The 16,705-nt window shown below is 51.7% G+C and overlaps 1 protein-coding gene across 1 annotated transcript in view; it reads right to left on the bottom strand.

Moving 5' to 3' along the window:
• The window catches only part of Slit1 (slit guidance ligand 1), a 144,562-nt gene extending 137,813 nt beyond the window's left edge, over positions 1–6,749 (bottom strand). The window contains exons 1-2 of the mRNA XM_041661124.1: positions 6,624–6,749; positions 5,544–6,016 (exon numbers count right to left, since the gene is read on the bottom strand). Of these exons, the coding sequence (XP_041517058.1) occupies positions 5,544–5,740 (197 nt within the window). The 5' untranslated portion in view covers positions 5,741–6,016; positions 6,624–6,749. The remainder of the gene's footprint in view (positions 1–5,543; positions 6,017–6,623) is intronic.
• Between the last annotated feature and the right edge of the window lie 9,956 nt (positions 6,750–16,705).

The following is a 16,705-nucleotide window of genomic DNA, read 5'->3' as shown; positions in this document are numbered from 1 at the left end:
CGCTGAGCTGCCCAAAGTCTCCCAGGTGGCAGCTGATGGAGCCAGGATGCAAAGTAGGTCATTGTCACAGCGATGCCTGCCTATGCTGGAAGCCGCTGTGCTCCGGTCCCTACAGATGTCCCTGCATACTTATTCTTTCTCTCCCACCCCCTGCAAGCTCCCAGAGGAACCAGCCCATACCCAGACCTCTCTTGATGTGATGCACACACGGCAGGTGCCCAACAGCTGTTTGTTGGCCACGGGCTGGGTTCCAGAAAGGAGAGGAGGGGGCGGCAAGCCCCATCAAAAACAGGAGCCAATTCTCCAATTCTCCACCCCCAGCGCAGCCCAGCTCCCTGGCTACTGCCCAAGGCCCGGCCGTCATCTGCTCTGGGTAATAAGTATTTGTATGGCGATAATTACAGCATTTGGGAAGAAAATCCCATTAAGTGAGAGCCCCGCCGAGCTGCTAATGCCGGCACAGAACTGGAGGCGGCAACTCCGCCAAACGCCTGCCCGTCTGCTCCCGATAACGCGGGGGCCGCCTGTCCCCACCGCCCCATACAGGCCCCGAGAGAGCGTGGACGCCTCTGCCTTGCGGCCTCCAGCAGCACGGGCCAGCTCCTGGCACACTGAGAAGTGGTACTGAGGAAGGACAGCATCCTCATTCTGGTGTGGTCCAGAGCTCGCAGCCACTGCCTGGTGAGAGAAGAGCGTAGTTATTGCAGGGATCCCACACTGAGTGGTCTCAGAATCCTTTTATGTCCCTGGAGCTCTCTGTCACATTAATAACAATGATAATCATGCCTTTTATTGGACACTTGCTTTCTGCCAGGCTCTGTGAGGCACGCAGCACCTCTCTGCCTATTATCGAGTTCAGTCCTCTGTCCCAGCCTTTGAAGCAGGTCCTGTCATTACCTCCACTTTATAGGCAAGAAACCGGGGACTCGAAGCGGTGCGCCTCTCCTAAGCACTTATCTCAATTTGCAGTTATGTCTTTATTCTCCTATCAACTATTCTTCCCGGTCCCCTGCTGGACAGGAGCTTGGGGAGAGGCTGTTTCTTCTTCCACTCAGCAAAATGCAGGGAGCTCAGTAGACAGCAGCGATCTGTTGAATGAGGGAATGCAACCCCACAGGACGCCCCAGCTGCCAAGAGGCTGAGCAAGACTAACAGAACACCAGGCGGGCAATACCAGAGTCATGCCATCTTGACCCTCCACCCTGCAGAGTCCCTTCTCCCTGTATACGAATTGCAAGGGACAGAAGAAAATTTGCTCAAGTAAGACAACCACATGCTCTGAGTAGCGGGAGCCCAGGAGAGAGGCCTGAAGCATGGCTGAGCCTCAGCAAATACCTCCCGAGCACACCCGAACCTTCTAGCCTTCAGCACAGGCTTTTCGCCGTATTAGCACCCAACGTTTGAATTATGAAGCATTTCATAAACTCATTTTGAACAAATCCTTGGGAAGGTCTTATGGGATAGGAGGTATTATTCCCACAGGCCGAGGGAAGGCAAGCTAGCAGCCACATGCCACCGGACTGCAGCTTGTTTCCTGCAGTCCGTTATCCCCTTCGTATGTGGGCAGAAGGGGCGCATGCAGGTGAAGGACCGCCGCTGGGTCTCTGTGCCAGCTGCTCAGAGTCTAGCACTAAACTTAGCACCCTGGCTACCATACCAGTGCCTGTGAGAGCGGAAGACTAACCCCCACCAGGGCACCTCCCTCCTCAGAGCAGTCTCTGATGGAGGACCCCAGAGTGGCTCACCCAGCCAGGCCTTGATGGCAGACATGGTTTCAGTCCCTGGCCTCAATTCCAACATTCTATGGATTCTTTTGTTTGTTTGTTTGTTTGTTTGTTGTTTTGTTTTGTCTTTCGAGACAGGTTTTCTCTGTGTAACAGTCCTGACTGTCCTGGAACTCAACTCTGGAGACCAGGCTGGCCTTGAACTCACTGAGATCCGCCTTCCTCTGCCTCCCAAGTGCTGGAATTAAAGGTGTGCGCCACCACTGCCCAGCATTATATAGATTCTACATAGGCTCCCCAAACCATGAATGTGTCCATCGACTAGCCAGCAGCTTAAGGAGAGGAGCCCAGGCTAGTCACAGACTTTGGCAGCATGTTTGCAGCTACAGCCTGATCGACCAAGCAGAGAAAGGACACGGGACACAGACCACAGCAAGAAAGCAAGTCTCACAGCCTGACAAGTGACAAATATGGTAGACCGGAGGAGGGAGTGTGCTGGGGGGGGGGGGGGGGGGCGGGGAGGGCAATCAGCATCCTGGCCTTCCAGGGGCCCTGCCTCCATCCTTGGATGACTGCATGGATGTTCAGCAGACATCTTTCCCTCTCTGCACCCACAGGTGACTCAGTGGCAAGCCCAAGCTACAGGGACCACGGCAGTGAGGCAGAGCAGTGTCCATACAAGCTAAACCTGCTTGTCATACTCCTAGGTACTCTAGTGCAAACCATTAAAAAAAAAAAATATCTCCCTGAAAGTCAAGAGCCTTGAGTGGAAGGATGCGGGAAAGTTAACATTTGACCAGCATGGCTGAGTCCCTCTTAGCCTGGGTCCTGCAAAGACGAGACTCTTGCAGCGTCTTGGCAGCAGGGTCTCCAATCCTTTACTCCTCGCTGTAATTGTTCTGTTACAGGGAATTATTTAGCATTCCTTCCCATCCGTCCACCCAGCCTTCAGCCTCTGTGACTGGACCAGTTTCCTCAACAGCACTGGGCCTTCACAAGCTCTCCCCAGAAGTCTCCCCAGAAGTCTCCACTTTTTTCCCACTTGGGAGAACAGGTCTGAACCCAGAGTAATAGAATATATGGTCATAAAGTTGCTGGGGCCCCTGGGCTACAGCCGAGGATGCGCAGCGGACTGCAGACAAACGCACAGCCTTGCAGAAATTTCCCAGCCTGGGGAGCTGCTGGCTAGTCCCTGCTCAACACACATGTCCAACTCCCCTAAGATGCTCACTCTGGGCTCACACCCAGACATCTCCAAGACAGTGTGAGGCTGGAGAAAGGCTTTCCTGCCCTTCCTAATCTCTCTTTATAACCTCTACCTCCTTTGGACACTGTGATTCAGCCTCAGAGAAAATCTGAACTGCTCATGGCCACGCCAGCCACTCCTGGCTGCAGGCTTTGTGCTCAGGCAGCCACTCCAACCTGTACTGCCTGTGCTCCACTGACAAAACCCACTAACCCTAACAATACTCCCCAATCTTCTAAGAAGACCCTTCACTCCCCCCAAAAAGGGCTTTCTTGACCCAGTGTTCTCACAAGGCTAGCCTGGCCTCTCCCTACATCTTTTAGCTAACAGTCCCCTGTCCAGTCCTTCACACCATCTGCCCTTTGAAGGCGGAGACAGACTCACTCTCTGTTGGGGTCTCTGCACCCAGGGTAGGCACTGTTTTGATGAGCATGAGTCTCTTCCTGTGCTACCGATAGTCCTTTACTTAGCAAGTATCAGAACTCTAGCTTCTTCCAAACAGTGCCTTCCATCCTCCCATTTTAACCCATTTTAACCCAAACTCTTTTTCTGGATAGAAAACAACTGAAGGTTCAGAGGAGTCTGGTAATTTTTCCAAAGTCTCACAGCCAATACTTCACACAACTGTTTCAAACCAGGGCTGTCTCCAACCCTGCTCTATCCCAAGATTCACTTCATCTCACTGATTATAAAAGACTAAAGAGCCGGACAGTGATGGCATACCCCTTTAATCCCAGCACTCGGGAGGCAGAGGCAGGTGGATCTCTTTGAGTTCAAGGCCAGCCTGGTCTGCAGAACAAGTTCTAGGACAGCCAAGGCTACACAGAGAAACCCTGTCTCAAAATAAAATAAATTTAAAAAAACCCTCCTCTAAAGAAAGGCTAAAGGATTCATGAAAGTCAAAACAGACCCTATCCTAAACATTCAAGGTAGCAGGAAACAAGAATACCGAAGAGTCAGCTTCAAAGCAAAGGAGAGGGGCTCATGTGTTTTATGTGCGGGCTGCTACCAGGATAGCAGCTGCAGGAGAAACACACCACTATGTAAAGCAGAGGACAGCAATTGTGTCCAGAAAGAACAGGCCAATCAGGTGACTGATGACCTCAGCAGTCCTCCAGACTTTTTGGTCATTAGCTCCTCTCCAAGTCCATGAGGCTGCCTCGAGGAAACTCAATATGGTGCCACCCCCAATTTCTACACACACACACACACACACACACACACACACACACACACACACACCAGTTCCCAACTAGATTGCATGCAGATTGCAAAATCTCTAAAACTGTCACAGGAATGTCTCAAATCCAGCCAAAGAGAGTCTGGGGCAAGCATTCTCACTAATTGCTGGCCTTGGTACTTCAGAGTTTGATGTATCAAACAGTTCTCCCCAGGGTGTGCCTCTGACCAGCTGGGACTCATGAAAATGTGCTCAAAAGTTAGCAAAATATGTATACCTTTCCTGAAGCTCACTGCAGTCACCCAGAAGTGTGGGAAGAAAGGGAAAACCCTCTTTAAAGAAGCCAGCAGCAGCCTTTTCCAGAGTAGCAATGAAAATCCCCCGGTGTAGTCACCTCTGAGAGCTGTACAAAAGCCCTGTGGATGACTGGAAACCCACTGTCCACAGGCAAGCCCCACAGACCCGTATCCTCACACTACTGTGGTGTCCTCAGATGCTAGGACTTCACACAGACTGCATTAGGGCAGGAAAAGAAAACATATCACACAGGTCTGTAAACACGGGCTCTACCGTGCTCGGCAGGTCTAGAAAGGGTGGAGTTCCCTCAAGAATCCAGAAGTAGAAGAGAATAAGGGAAGAGGAATGGTGGCTTTTGTGACTTGTCACCGTCAATATCTTCAACCTCGAGCCTCGCTCCAAGCGTCTCCCCTCTCGCCTCTAGTATCATTCCTGGGCTCCTAGTCCAGGACACATCTAACCCTTACAGGCTTCTGAATATCACATGCCCCAAACCCCAAACCCAAGGCCCTCGGGTTCCATTGTCTGTCTGCCGGCTGGGAATGGGGACAGGAGGGGGATAGGTTGTTGACACCTTTAAGGGAAGAATTAGCAAGGCTTTGAGGACAAACAATGGGTAGAATAAGAGCCCAGAAACTTCTGCTCCGTGGCACCAAGCAGCCAGCCCTCGGAGCCCAAACCCACCTGCTTGCTCAGAACCCAGCCAAGCCCCAAATGTTCAAAGGGAGACACTGTGCTTGGAGTGTGTGGGAAGGTTTTCTCCTGGGTGCCAGGAAGACTCTCTGGCACCGATTCGCAGGTATCCTGGCGGAATAGACTGCTGTGCTGTAAGGGACTGCCACCGTGCAGAGCGCAAAGGGCATGTGTGAAGATGGGCTAGCAACACGTCCAGGGCCCTTTGAATCAGGCACCTGGAGACAGCGGCGCTCTTGGCTACTGGCTCCCGAAAGACCTTACCAAGGCACTGACTCCTCTACTGGCAACGGAGCCCAACAGTCTTGCGCCCCCACCTCAACCCCGGCCCTCGGATGCGTCAGGGTGGAAGAGCAACCTGGGGAGGGGAGGAGTCCCGGTGGACGGGTGGAGCCGTACTCACAAGCGCTCGGTGTTCCGTGGGATGTTCTTGGGGATGGCCTGTAACCCCGTTCCATGGCAGTCCACGGTGGTGCCGGTGCAGGTGCAGAGGGCGGGGCATGCCGTGGCCCCCAGGCGCCACGCGACTGCCCACAGCAGCAACCACAGCTCCGGTCTGCTCAACCCCGAAGAGGACCCGCGCTGGGGCGTCAGCGCCATGGTGCCCTCACAGTATCCCGATCGCGTGCCAGACGGCTGCAGCCGCTGACCATCCCCGTCTGGAGCCGTCCCCAGGTGCTATCCCCGCCGAGCCACCGAAGAGCCGGGAGGGATCGTGCGATGCGCCCTAGAGGTACGGGTGGCACCTAGATGCTCCCAGAGACCCGGTCAGTGCTCGGAACCAGAAAAGGCGCCTTAAGCAGACGGCGCACGACTACTCTCCCGGAGCTCGCTGCCAGCGTCTCCCTCTCCCTCACTCCAGCTCCCAACTGACTGCTGCGAGGAGGAAAATGGGCAGGCCTCGTGCGCGCGTACCTCGCGTGCGCGAGCACCCGCGCGCGCAAACACACACACACACCCGCACGCTCGCTCGCTCGCTCACACCCGGCAGTCATCCATCAATCGAAAAGCACACATCCAGGGCCAGACCCCTTCCCGCCCTCCCCCCAGCAGCACGGACCACCGCCCGCTTCCTCCCCACCACTCCTCTGACTCCTCTGCCGCTGCAGAGGCCCAGCTGCTGGCATACAGTTTCAAAGGTGCAACCTCCCAGGCGCCAGGGGCTTGGGGGAAGGGGGGTTGCAGGCTGGACCTGCTCTGTTGATCTGTAGATGAGCTCTCTCTCTCTCTCCTCTCTCTCCTCTCTCTCTCCTCTCTTCTCTTCTCCTCTCGTCTCCTCTCGTCTCCTCTCCTCCTCTCTGTCTCTCTGTCTCTCTCTCTCTCTCTCTCTGTGTGTGTGTGTGTGTGTGTGTGTGTGTTTCTGTGTGCAAGGATATGAACATTTAGACCAGTCACTTTAGCACCCGCAGCTGCTGGCCCAGAGGACCAAAGAGATTCATTCCCCCCCCCCATACACACATACACACCATACACACCGCCACACCTTCCCTGGGACCACAGACTGTCCCGGGTGGCCTCTCCAAATTGTTCAGCCTTGGACCTTGAGGGCAGAACCTTGAGAGAATACAAAAGCCCCAAAGCCAGGTTAGTCTTCCTCCCTCATCGCCAGCTCTCCCCAAATGGCAGCACTCTTTTTCTCCGGAGAACAGAAGCAAGCCAGCCAGCTGGGGTAACAAGAGTCCTGGCTGGGCTTTGTGTGGGGGTGAGGGGGAGTTCTACCCAAGCCTCTTTACTGGTGTACAATGGGGGGAGCAGGCCTGTCAGGGAGTCTTGGAGATCCATCAAACATCGTTCTCCACATCTGACAGGTGGAAACAGATGCAAAGGAATATTTGCTCCTATCATCAAAAGGCCACAGTTTGAGCAGAGAGAGCACACAGCCTGTTGAGGAGAAAAAGGCCACCCAGTCATCCGCCACCTGTATAGGACCCTGAGCTTCACAGTCCCATGGGCAAGGATTTTTTCTTATTCTGACACAGTTGGGGGTGTGGGTGTGAATAAGGAAATCCAGTGAGGGACAGAACTCCCTCTAACCCAAGAAAAAGCAAAGCCCCTCCCCCAAACTAAGGACAGCTGTGGCTTGCGGGGGCTCTAAAGAGCTGAGCTCCAGTCGTGAGGGAGATCTGGCTGCGACATCTGCCACCCATTGATCATCAGGGTTGATTGGGTGATCTGATTGGCAATGTGGGTGTTCCTGTCCTCCTGCATGGCTCATGTGTGTCCCTTTCAAAACTTTGCCCTCCGTCAAAGAGAATGACTTTTCCCAATAGTGGATGGTTCTGTCCAGCGCTCTTCTGTCGGAACCTGCACACAAGCTCTGGAAACTTCTAGTGGGCTGCGCCCCACCCCGGGAGTCAGGGCCCCATCCCATGTGAGGATAACACAACTGGGCACAGGAGCCCTCGGGACTCAAATGCTCCCCTAGTGGAGCTGCTGCAGGGTTGCCTCCCACCCCCACCCCCCAGCCCCCATCCCTTTGGGGAAAAGCAGAAAGGGACAGGTCCTGGGATCAGAGGCTAAGCCCAGCATGGCAACAATTTGTCCCCATCACAGGGGTAAGATACCCAAATCACCGCAAGATTAGAGACGTGTGACCTGCCTGGAACCTTGGGTTATTTTTTTTTCCAATCTGAATAAAAATTTTCAGTATCTCCTCTACCATAGTGCATAGGGCACTGTGGCCAGAATGCCACACTTGAATGGCTGATTTTTCAGGCTCTGGATTGTGCTTCTGACCATAGTACATGGTCTCCATCCCAGCTATGGGCTCCTGAGCACAAGTTCAGTAATTTCAGGGAGGGAGCTTTCTCAGGGGGTCCTTACGTGGTGTGATGTCAAAAACTTCTACCATCCAGGCCTGAGGTCAGAGGGCCACCCATGTTCCTTTCTTCCCTGAAAACCAGCTGATCCCCAGCCTCCAACACAAGAGCCTCCACACTCTTTAGCGCCTGAATAGTTCCCACTTGTGTTCCTTCCCTGACACCCCAGGAGCAAACTGCTACTCCCTGGCTTCCTCTCCTCCTCCTCTGGCCCCAGCATCTGGCACTTAGTAGGCCCATCACAGGCAGCACTCAAACTGCTGAAGGAGCCTCTGACCTTCTGTTCCAGTGATGTTCCCCTTCCGGATTCCACCATCTCAGGAGCTCCTGGAAGCCAGGGCCCATTTGGGAAAAGGGAGAGTGTTGAGTCACTGGGCGACACGCCCTGGTATCCTTAGTAGGTAGAAGGGGTGCTCTTGAGAGCTAGTCTCTTCACTAGAAGCTTCCAGGCTAACCCAGCCCTAAATTCCAAGCAGGCCCTAAGCCAAGTTGTCAACGCCTGGCAAGGCCTGGCCTCTCCTTTGAAGAGAGGGAAAGAAGGAAGGCAGCTCAGGCCCAGGACAAAGACTCCTCCACCAGCCCATCATGGGAGGCCCTGCCCCAGCAGCCAGGCAGCTCCCCAAGTTGGCTCCCATCCCTGCCTCCTCCACCGCATCCTCCCCATCCAGAGGCAGTTTACCATGAATGAACACAAGGCGTTAGTGCCCCCGGCACATTTCCTCATTAAACAACCGCTTGGCCAGCCACACACGCCAAGCTGCCCCCCTACTTTGCTTTTTCAATTTCCTCTCCTAGGCCCCTCCCTCTGGGGGTCTCCCTACCCCCTCCCTGCAGCCCAGGCCACCTGCTCCCTCTGCACTGGTGGGGAGGAGCCTGCCTGGCCCATTGCTTCTGGCAGGCATGCTCCACCAAGCCAGCTCTGTCTGCTGTCCTCAACCTCCATAGGAAGACATCGACAGGGTAGCATCTCTCCATCCTAGCGGGATGAGTCACACCTGTACTGAGACACTCTCAGCCATGTGTTTGCCTGCTGAGGCTCATCACCTTCCAGAGAGCTTTAGAAACAGCATTGTCCCCCCAGCTCTCTCCTCCCACAGCCACCGGGAGGGGAGAACCCAAACCGCAAACCAGAGAGTGATAGCATGTCCACTGTCAGGCCTTCCTGGGCCACTGCTTGCTGAACATTGATGACTCCAGACAGCCCTGGAACCGATCGTTCATCAGAGAATAGCATGAACCACAGTCAGAAGGGAGCAGAGGGACAGGAAAGTCTGAGTGAGGTAAACTTGGGGGTGGGGAACGTAGGCTGGGAGGGGGTACACAGAGAGGCCAGCCTGGAGACTCCCTGCAGGGCAAGGCTCTTCAGGTCTCAGGGAAAAAGGAGACATGGGTGGACAGCAACACAGGATGACCAGTCTCTCGGTAAGCAGGGGGCAGCTCCTTCACGGTGGTATACAGTGGTTACTTTCCTTCTTGCTGTGAGGGAACACCCGACAAAGGCAGCTTGCACAAGGAAGTAGGCAAGACACGGTGGCTTACAGTTTTCATTAGGTTGTCCAGAATCAAAGGCGGGCAAACCTATGAGTTCAGGGCCTGGTCTCCATTGCAAGCTCCAAGTCAGTCCTGTTACGTAATAAGATCCCATTAGAAGAGACAAAAGGAAGGAAAGGAAAGGAAAGGAAAATCAGGGGTCTGTTGGATCCCAGTTTGAGGGAACAGACTGTCACAGGTCAGGAATGGTGGCCGGAGCATGGGAAACCGATCCCATTCTGCTTTGTCTGCAAGAGAGGTGAACGCTGGTTCTCTGCTTGCTTTCTCCATTTTCTTCAGTCTGGGACCACAGGTGTGCAGCTCATACTCAGAGTGACTCTTCCTTCCTCAGGCAGAACTCTCTGGAAACCCCTTCACAGACATGCCGAGGTTTGTCTTCAAGGTGAGTCTAAATTCTATCAGGTTGGTGTGACGGGCATCACAGGGATCCTGAAGACATGAAGGACATCCCAGAGGCCTGGGTGCAACCGCCCTCCGGTTCTGTGGAGTTCTCTGTGTCACCTGGACTGGTGTTCTGCCCCAAACACATCTGGATAAGCTTGTGCTTGCTTAGACATACTCTGAGACTGTCTCTGGAACTTGGTTCCTTTTGGGGAAGGGACCCAGGCGGCAGCCTAAGAACAATGTCCATACACACACACACACACACACACACACACACACACACGTACATTCCACTCCTTGGAGATTTTCCTCTGTGTAGTCTGATCTAACTCCCACCACACGGAAGCTTTTTGTAAAATCTCCTGGGGTGCTTATTATCCATGCTGATTCCTGGGACCCACCCCAGGCCTTCCTACTTAGAATTTTGGCTTGGAGCAGAGAACAACAACACAGTTCTACTCTGTGGGTTTCCAGAGACCACGGTCTAAGAATGAAGTCTAGTGTGCTGAGGTAAGGATTCTGAACTTGTACCTGAAAACTCTAGGGAGCCACTGAAGGAAGTAGCTTAGCTGTGACCAAGGGTCCGAGAACCACCTACCTTCTGCTCTCCATTAGCAAGCATGAGGTGCATCAGAAGACAAAGTCCACGATAAGGTCAGGAACTGGCTGTCGAAGCTGGAAGAGGATTTAAAATGTACTGCATCCTAGGCTGGCAAGATGGCTCACTGGGTCAAGACACTCTTGTCAGGCCTTGCTCTCACCCCAGTACTCACACAAAACTAACACATACATGTAAAAAAAAGTTAAGCATTGAATCCAGTTTTCATGGTACAGTTAGTGGCCCAGTGGAGCAAGGAAACCAGCTGACCTCTTGTGGCAAAGGAATTGCAGGGCTGAGCTGTGAGTGATGCTGGATCTGGCTCTGTTAGGCCACATACCTGGGGAGGGCACAGCCGGGAGTCCTGGGAGGCCAGGACCAGCTAAACTCAGGGTGTTTCAACTCAAGTCCCTAAATCCCTAGATACACTCAGCATCACAGAGGCAGAAGTGTCTGAGCCATGCAGCCACAAAGCCTAGGGCAATGACAGGCTTCCTAGCCCTAAGATGAAACATCTAGCTCAGAGTCACCCTGTGTATCAGGACAACCCTGGCCAATGAAGCAAGAGACAAGCAACCAGAGGAGGGAGACGGAGGAGAAAGGTAACAGCCGGGCACCAAGCCCCACGGGCCACAGTGAGCTCTGTCACTACCCAGGTGCTGAGTGTGCGCCGACTCGGAGCCAAGTGCCGGGAGTCTAGAGGCTTGGTTCTCTTCAGGCGTTGTTCACCTCAATCATAGAGCTCAACAAATTTGAAAAGGTCTCCACTATGAATCCTTTACATTTTTTTGTCCCATCCGCTAGTCTCTCTCCATCCGGAACCCCGCATCTATAAACACCAGGCCTCTTGATGTCTCGCAGCCCACTGCTGCTCTGTTCGGATCTCTTCAGTCTGTTTCCGCGCTTGGCTTGGATGAGTTTCTATTACTATTCTCCCGCTCTTCTCCCGCTTTTCTCTTTTGGTGTCTCGCCTACTGTTAAGCGTGTCCAGTACAACATCCCAAACACTGCAGGTTTGTCCTCTAGTTGCAATGCTTAGGGCTGAACCTAGGTCTTTCCCCACGCCCAGGCAAGCACCCTACTGCTGAACCGCATCTTTGGTTCCCTTTGTTGGCTTTTGAGACTTAGGGTCCCTAAGTTACCCAAGCTGACCTAGAACTCGTTCTGCAGCTTGAGTAGACGTTGAACTTGGAATCTTCTGCCTTACCCTCCTGAGCACCTGAAGGTACATGCTTCCACCACCAGCTCCCATTTCACATAGCTTCTTTATTTCTAGTTTTATTTTACGTGTCTGCATGTATGCTTGTGTGTACACTACATGTATGTCTGGCCTGGGAAGGCCCAAAGAGGATATCAGGTCCCCTGAAACTGGACTTACAGATGACTGTGAAGTACCGCACGGGTTCTGGGGATTCCTCTGCAAGCACAGGAGGCACTCTTACTGCTGAGTCATCTCTCCAGGCCTGCCCCCATACGTCTTAATAGGCTCGCTTCCCTCTACTTCTTGTACATGTGGAATATAGTTCAAATCTATTGATTTTTGTCATCTGTGCTATTTCCAGGCCAGCTTTGACTGATTGATTTTTCTCTTCATTATGGGCAGATTTTCCTATTATTTTCAATCCTAATAGTTGTTAATAGATATAAGACAGTTTGTGTCTGTGCATGCGTGCATGCGTGTGTGTGTGTGTGTGTGTGTGTGTGTGTGTATTGTGTGGGTCTGTGTGTGTGATTTGTGCCATGTTGTTTGTTGCTACTGTTTGGTTTTGTTGTTTGTTTTGCCTTTGCTGCCAAAGCAGGTTATAAACTTCTGCAGGAAAGCATCCTGCTCTCACCCTCCAGAGAGGCTGGGGCTCAGATTAGCTGCGTTTCTTGTCTCTGTGACGAAACCCCCACAGAAGGAACTTCTTCAGGAGAGAGGTTTATTGGGACTCACTTTTAGAGGCTGTAGTCTGTCCTGACTGAAGCTTGTGGCACAACTTGTTCATATCTTAGGAGACCAGGTAGCAGGAAACAGGCCAGAACCGAGCCAGGCTACACCACTGAAAGGTCCGCCCATATGACGGGCCTCTCCCTGCCAGGCCCCACAGCTTCCCAAGTGGCCACCACCAGCCCGGGGCCAGGTGTTCAAACACACGAGCCTGTAGGGACACTTCAGATTCAACCCATAACAGGGCTACAGGTGTGCACCGTGCCCGACTTATTCTGATATTACTGAAGAATATTCTGGAGCATTGTTCTGGAATAAAGTCAAGTTACTTGGAAACAGACCAATCCTTTTGAAGCATGCTTTTGAGCCTTTGTAAGACCAGAGCGGCCTTCACCTAGAACTGACTTGCCCCTGAAGAATGCCTTCCACAGGTTTTCCCAGTGTCCTGTGAAGGTAGAGCCTGCTTTTTCCGGCTGGTAAGACACCGTTGGCTGTTGGAGCTCCAAGGGTCTTACAGCCTGATCCATTAAGACAGAACTTCCTATGGCTTTGGGCAGCTCTCACATCTGCTCCAATTGTCCTCAGCAAACCCTTTCCTATCTCTCACTGCCTTGCAACCTCCGCCTCAGTTTCCCGAGGATTGTAACCAGTTGAACCTCCTGCACTCAGCTCCACTCCTCTGCCCAGGCTGATGCTGGCTTCCTGGACTTGTCCTTTCCCTGGGAACTCTCCCGGCTACAGACCTGGCCATGGCATGGCTCGCCACACTTGTTTTCCTTCCATAAGGAATTATCATCCCACATCACCTACTAAATGGTTGATGTCTGAAAATAGTTATCTCGTCCATATTCCCTGCTTTCTCGTCATTAAAGGCAGAGGGCAAATCTGGCCCATTGTCCTGTCTTTAATAGATATGGAATTTTTTGAGTATTTTTGGGGGGGGGGGTTGGTTTGGTTTTGTTTCTGTTTGTCTTTGTTTTTTTGACAGGCAACACACTGAACTGTGGAACATTTGAAGGCCTGTCCTTTCTGATGAAGATGCTTTCCCTAAGGCAGCCAAAGTCTGGGGTGACAGGCAGGGAACCCAGAGCAAGCACTTCCTCTCTAGGACTACAGGCATAGGACACCAGAGGCAACTCTGCTAGGGGCTTTCCCTGCAGAGAGAGAAGGATGAGAGCAGGTGGTTTCAGCTGGGCTGGGGATGCCATTTGGCTCTGCCTGTGGATGGCGGTGTTTGCTAAGAGGGGCTCAGCAGAAAGGGTTCATCAGAACACTGCCTGTGGACACAGAGCACGGGGAGGTACAGGCCCTTGGGGAGGGTTCCAGCACCGTTTGCAGCTTCCCTGGACCAGCTCCGTATCCCATATTCAGCTTCCAGCCACCCTGTCCTCAGTTTCCCTTGCTGGGGACAGATGAACACACTTCAGTCCAGCACAGCTGAATGCTTCATGCACGTCATCCCAACCATCACTTTACAGCTAAGGAAAAGAGGTAAGTCCCTAGAGTAGTGACTTCCCCAAAGGCACAGAGGTGACAGGGCAGAACACAGTACCTGCTCCCGTGCCTGCGTATGGAACCTCATCTTTCTGTGTCTGCCTGCCACCTGCTATTCCTGACCAGCTAATAAGAGATCAAGGCGTGGGTAAAACTGAAATAAACCGGGATGGAAACAGAGAAGTAAGTCCCCAACCTTTGAGGAATTACAAACTCCAGAAATCTAGACAGTGCTGGGACTAGGGAAGGAGCTCGTGGTAGAGCAGCTGCCGAGTACGTGCACAGCTGCAGGTCTGACCACAGCACTATGGAAGAAAGAAAAGAAGGTAAGCAAGAAAAGATTGGAGTAGAGGGAGGGGGCAGTTGGGAATGAGAGGAGACGCAGGAATACCAACGGGTGTTCAAAGTAACCAGAAGAGACTGGACAAGCTGACCCAACTCAGGCCCTGCCCAGGGAGCTCACTTCCCCACAGGGAGAATACGGGCTGCCCACCCTTTTCCCCACCCACCACTCACCCTTTCTCCCAAGGCTCAGGGTATGGAGATCCCAAAGGCCTTGCTTTAAAGTCTCAGTGCTAGGACTAGAGAGATGGCTCAGTGCTTAAGAACCTGTACTGTTCTTGTAGAGGACTCAAGTTCATGTCCAGCCCCGTGACTCCCATTCCAAGGTATCTGGCACACTCTTCTGACTCCACGGGCACACATGTGCTCATACTCACACCTACACACACACACATACACACATACACCTACAATTAAAAACGAAATAAAGACATACAATCTTAGGGCTGAGGGGCAGGGGCGAGGATGTATCCCAGATAGGGGGTGCTTACCTAGCATGCAAGAGGCCCAGGGTGCAATCCACACACAGTATGTGATACACACTTGTAAACCCAGCACTAGGGATGTGGAGGCGGGAGGACCAGTTGCTCTTGGCCACAGAGTGAGTTCAAGACCAGACTGGGCCGCATGAGTCCTTATCTTAAAAATAAAATAAAAACTTAAAGATTAGAACATTCTCCAGACCATGGTGGCGTAGACAGAGGCAGATGGATCTCTGTGAGTTTGAGGCCAGCCTGACCCACAAAGTGAGTTCCAGGACAGCCAGGGCTACACAGAAAAACCCTGTCTCAAAAAAACAAACAAACAAAAAGAGTAGAACATTCCACAGTTTCTAGTTACAATCGGTGTAATGTTTTCTTAAATTATTTGTCTGAGGTCCATTAGGTAAATATTTACCACACATCCACCATGAACAAGCCCTGGGCAGCTGAAATAAGAAGTGTGAACCTGATTAACGTCAAAGGCAAGTTTACAAGTCAGGAGTCCTAATGCGGTGAGCAAATACAGGAAGTCAGGACAAGTCATGAATGAAGTTGTTATTATTTCCAAAGTCCAGGTCAAAGGAGATAACGTTTTAATAACATTATTACCTTCTGGACTTCCTAGGCACAAAGAACTGATCAGTGGGCCAGGAGATGTCCCAAGCATTTTCTATTCGGTACAGATTAGATCAATTCTAGGACAACCACAGAAAATGGAAGAAGACTGGACATCAGCGGAGTAAGTCTGGGCAAACCCCAAAATAGTCAAGAAAGGATTGGTGGGTTAAAAAGTTATCCAAGGGGCTGAAAAGATGGCTCAGTGGTTAAGAGCACTGGCTGTTCTTCCAGAGGACCAGGGTTCAATTCCCAGCACCCACATGACAGCTCACAACTGTCTCTAACTCCTGTTCCAGGAAATCAGATATGCAGGCAAAACACCAACACACAGAGAATTTTTAAAAATTAAGGAGTTATTTAGCTCTAAAAGAAACTAAAATTCAAGAAGGACACTGAAAAGAGAAAAGATTCAGGCTGGGGTGTAGATCAGAGATGTATTTGAGGTGTACTCAACCCTGTGAGGCCCTGGGTTCAATCATCAGCAGGGACAGAGGAAGGGAAGAAGGAAGGAGGAAGAAGGAAGGGATGTTCGGCACCAAGGTGCCTGGGTGTGTTAGGTGTTTGATAGCCTATCTCAGAGACAGAGTCCTCTTGGATAGCTCCACATCTGCCTGAAGCCTGGAAAAATGATTGACATGAGTCAAAGACAGTTCAATTTGATGTCACTCAGGTACGATGCGTATGAGTAACATCACGCCAGCCAGTTCACCCACTCTTGGTCTCAGCAGCTTCCTCTCCAGGCTGCCTGGGTAGGTGTGAGTGAGTCCACCAAAAGTTATGTAAAAGACTGTTTACAGAAGTTTCACTCATTTAGCTCAAACTCGGGAGCAAGCCATGTCCCACGAGATGCCGTATAAGTAAGCTGTGTTTTAACCACGCAGTGGAGCAACGAGCAAAAACAAGTCACCCAGAAATGTGAGTTAATTACACAGGTATTAGCAGGGAATGAGAAGCCAGAAATCTGTGCAGATGTTGCTTTGTTCCATTTTTATGAAGTAAAACAGGATCAAAAGAAATTTATGATATAAACATCAAGAGAAATGAATGTCATACGAGTAACTCTAGGACTGGAGAGACTTGGGCAGGAGGGTGACAGCCTGGGCTACACAGTGAGTTCCAGGTTAGCCTGAACTATACAGAGTAAGTCCTTGTCTCAAAAATATAAAATAAAGTAAGAACAGAAATAAAGATTAAGTTTCAGACTGTGTGACTAAAAGCGGGGACAGAAGGCATCTTTGGTCTCAGCTGGTCAGGATGATGAATATATAGATGTATGTGCACATATGTACAAATACACATACATGTGGAAGTATCTATCAACTTACACATTTAAATTAGTGTGCTTTA

The sequence above is a fragment of the Microtus oregoni genome, unplaced genomic scaffold (genome assembly GCF_018167655.1).
Source record: "Microtus oregoni isolate MIOR12 unplaced genomic scaffold, Mior012 000012F_ref0000307, whole genome shotgun sequence".
Lineage (NCBI taxonomy): Eukaryota > Metazoa > Chordata > Mammalia > Rodentia > Cricetidae > Microtus > Microtus oregoni.
The sequence above is the reverse complement of the archived record's forward strand: the minus strand, read 5'-3'. Positions and strand labels throughout refer to the sequence as shown.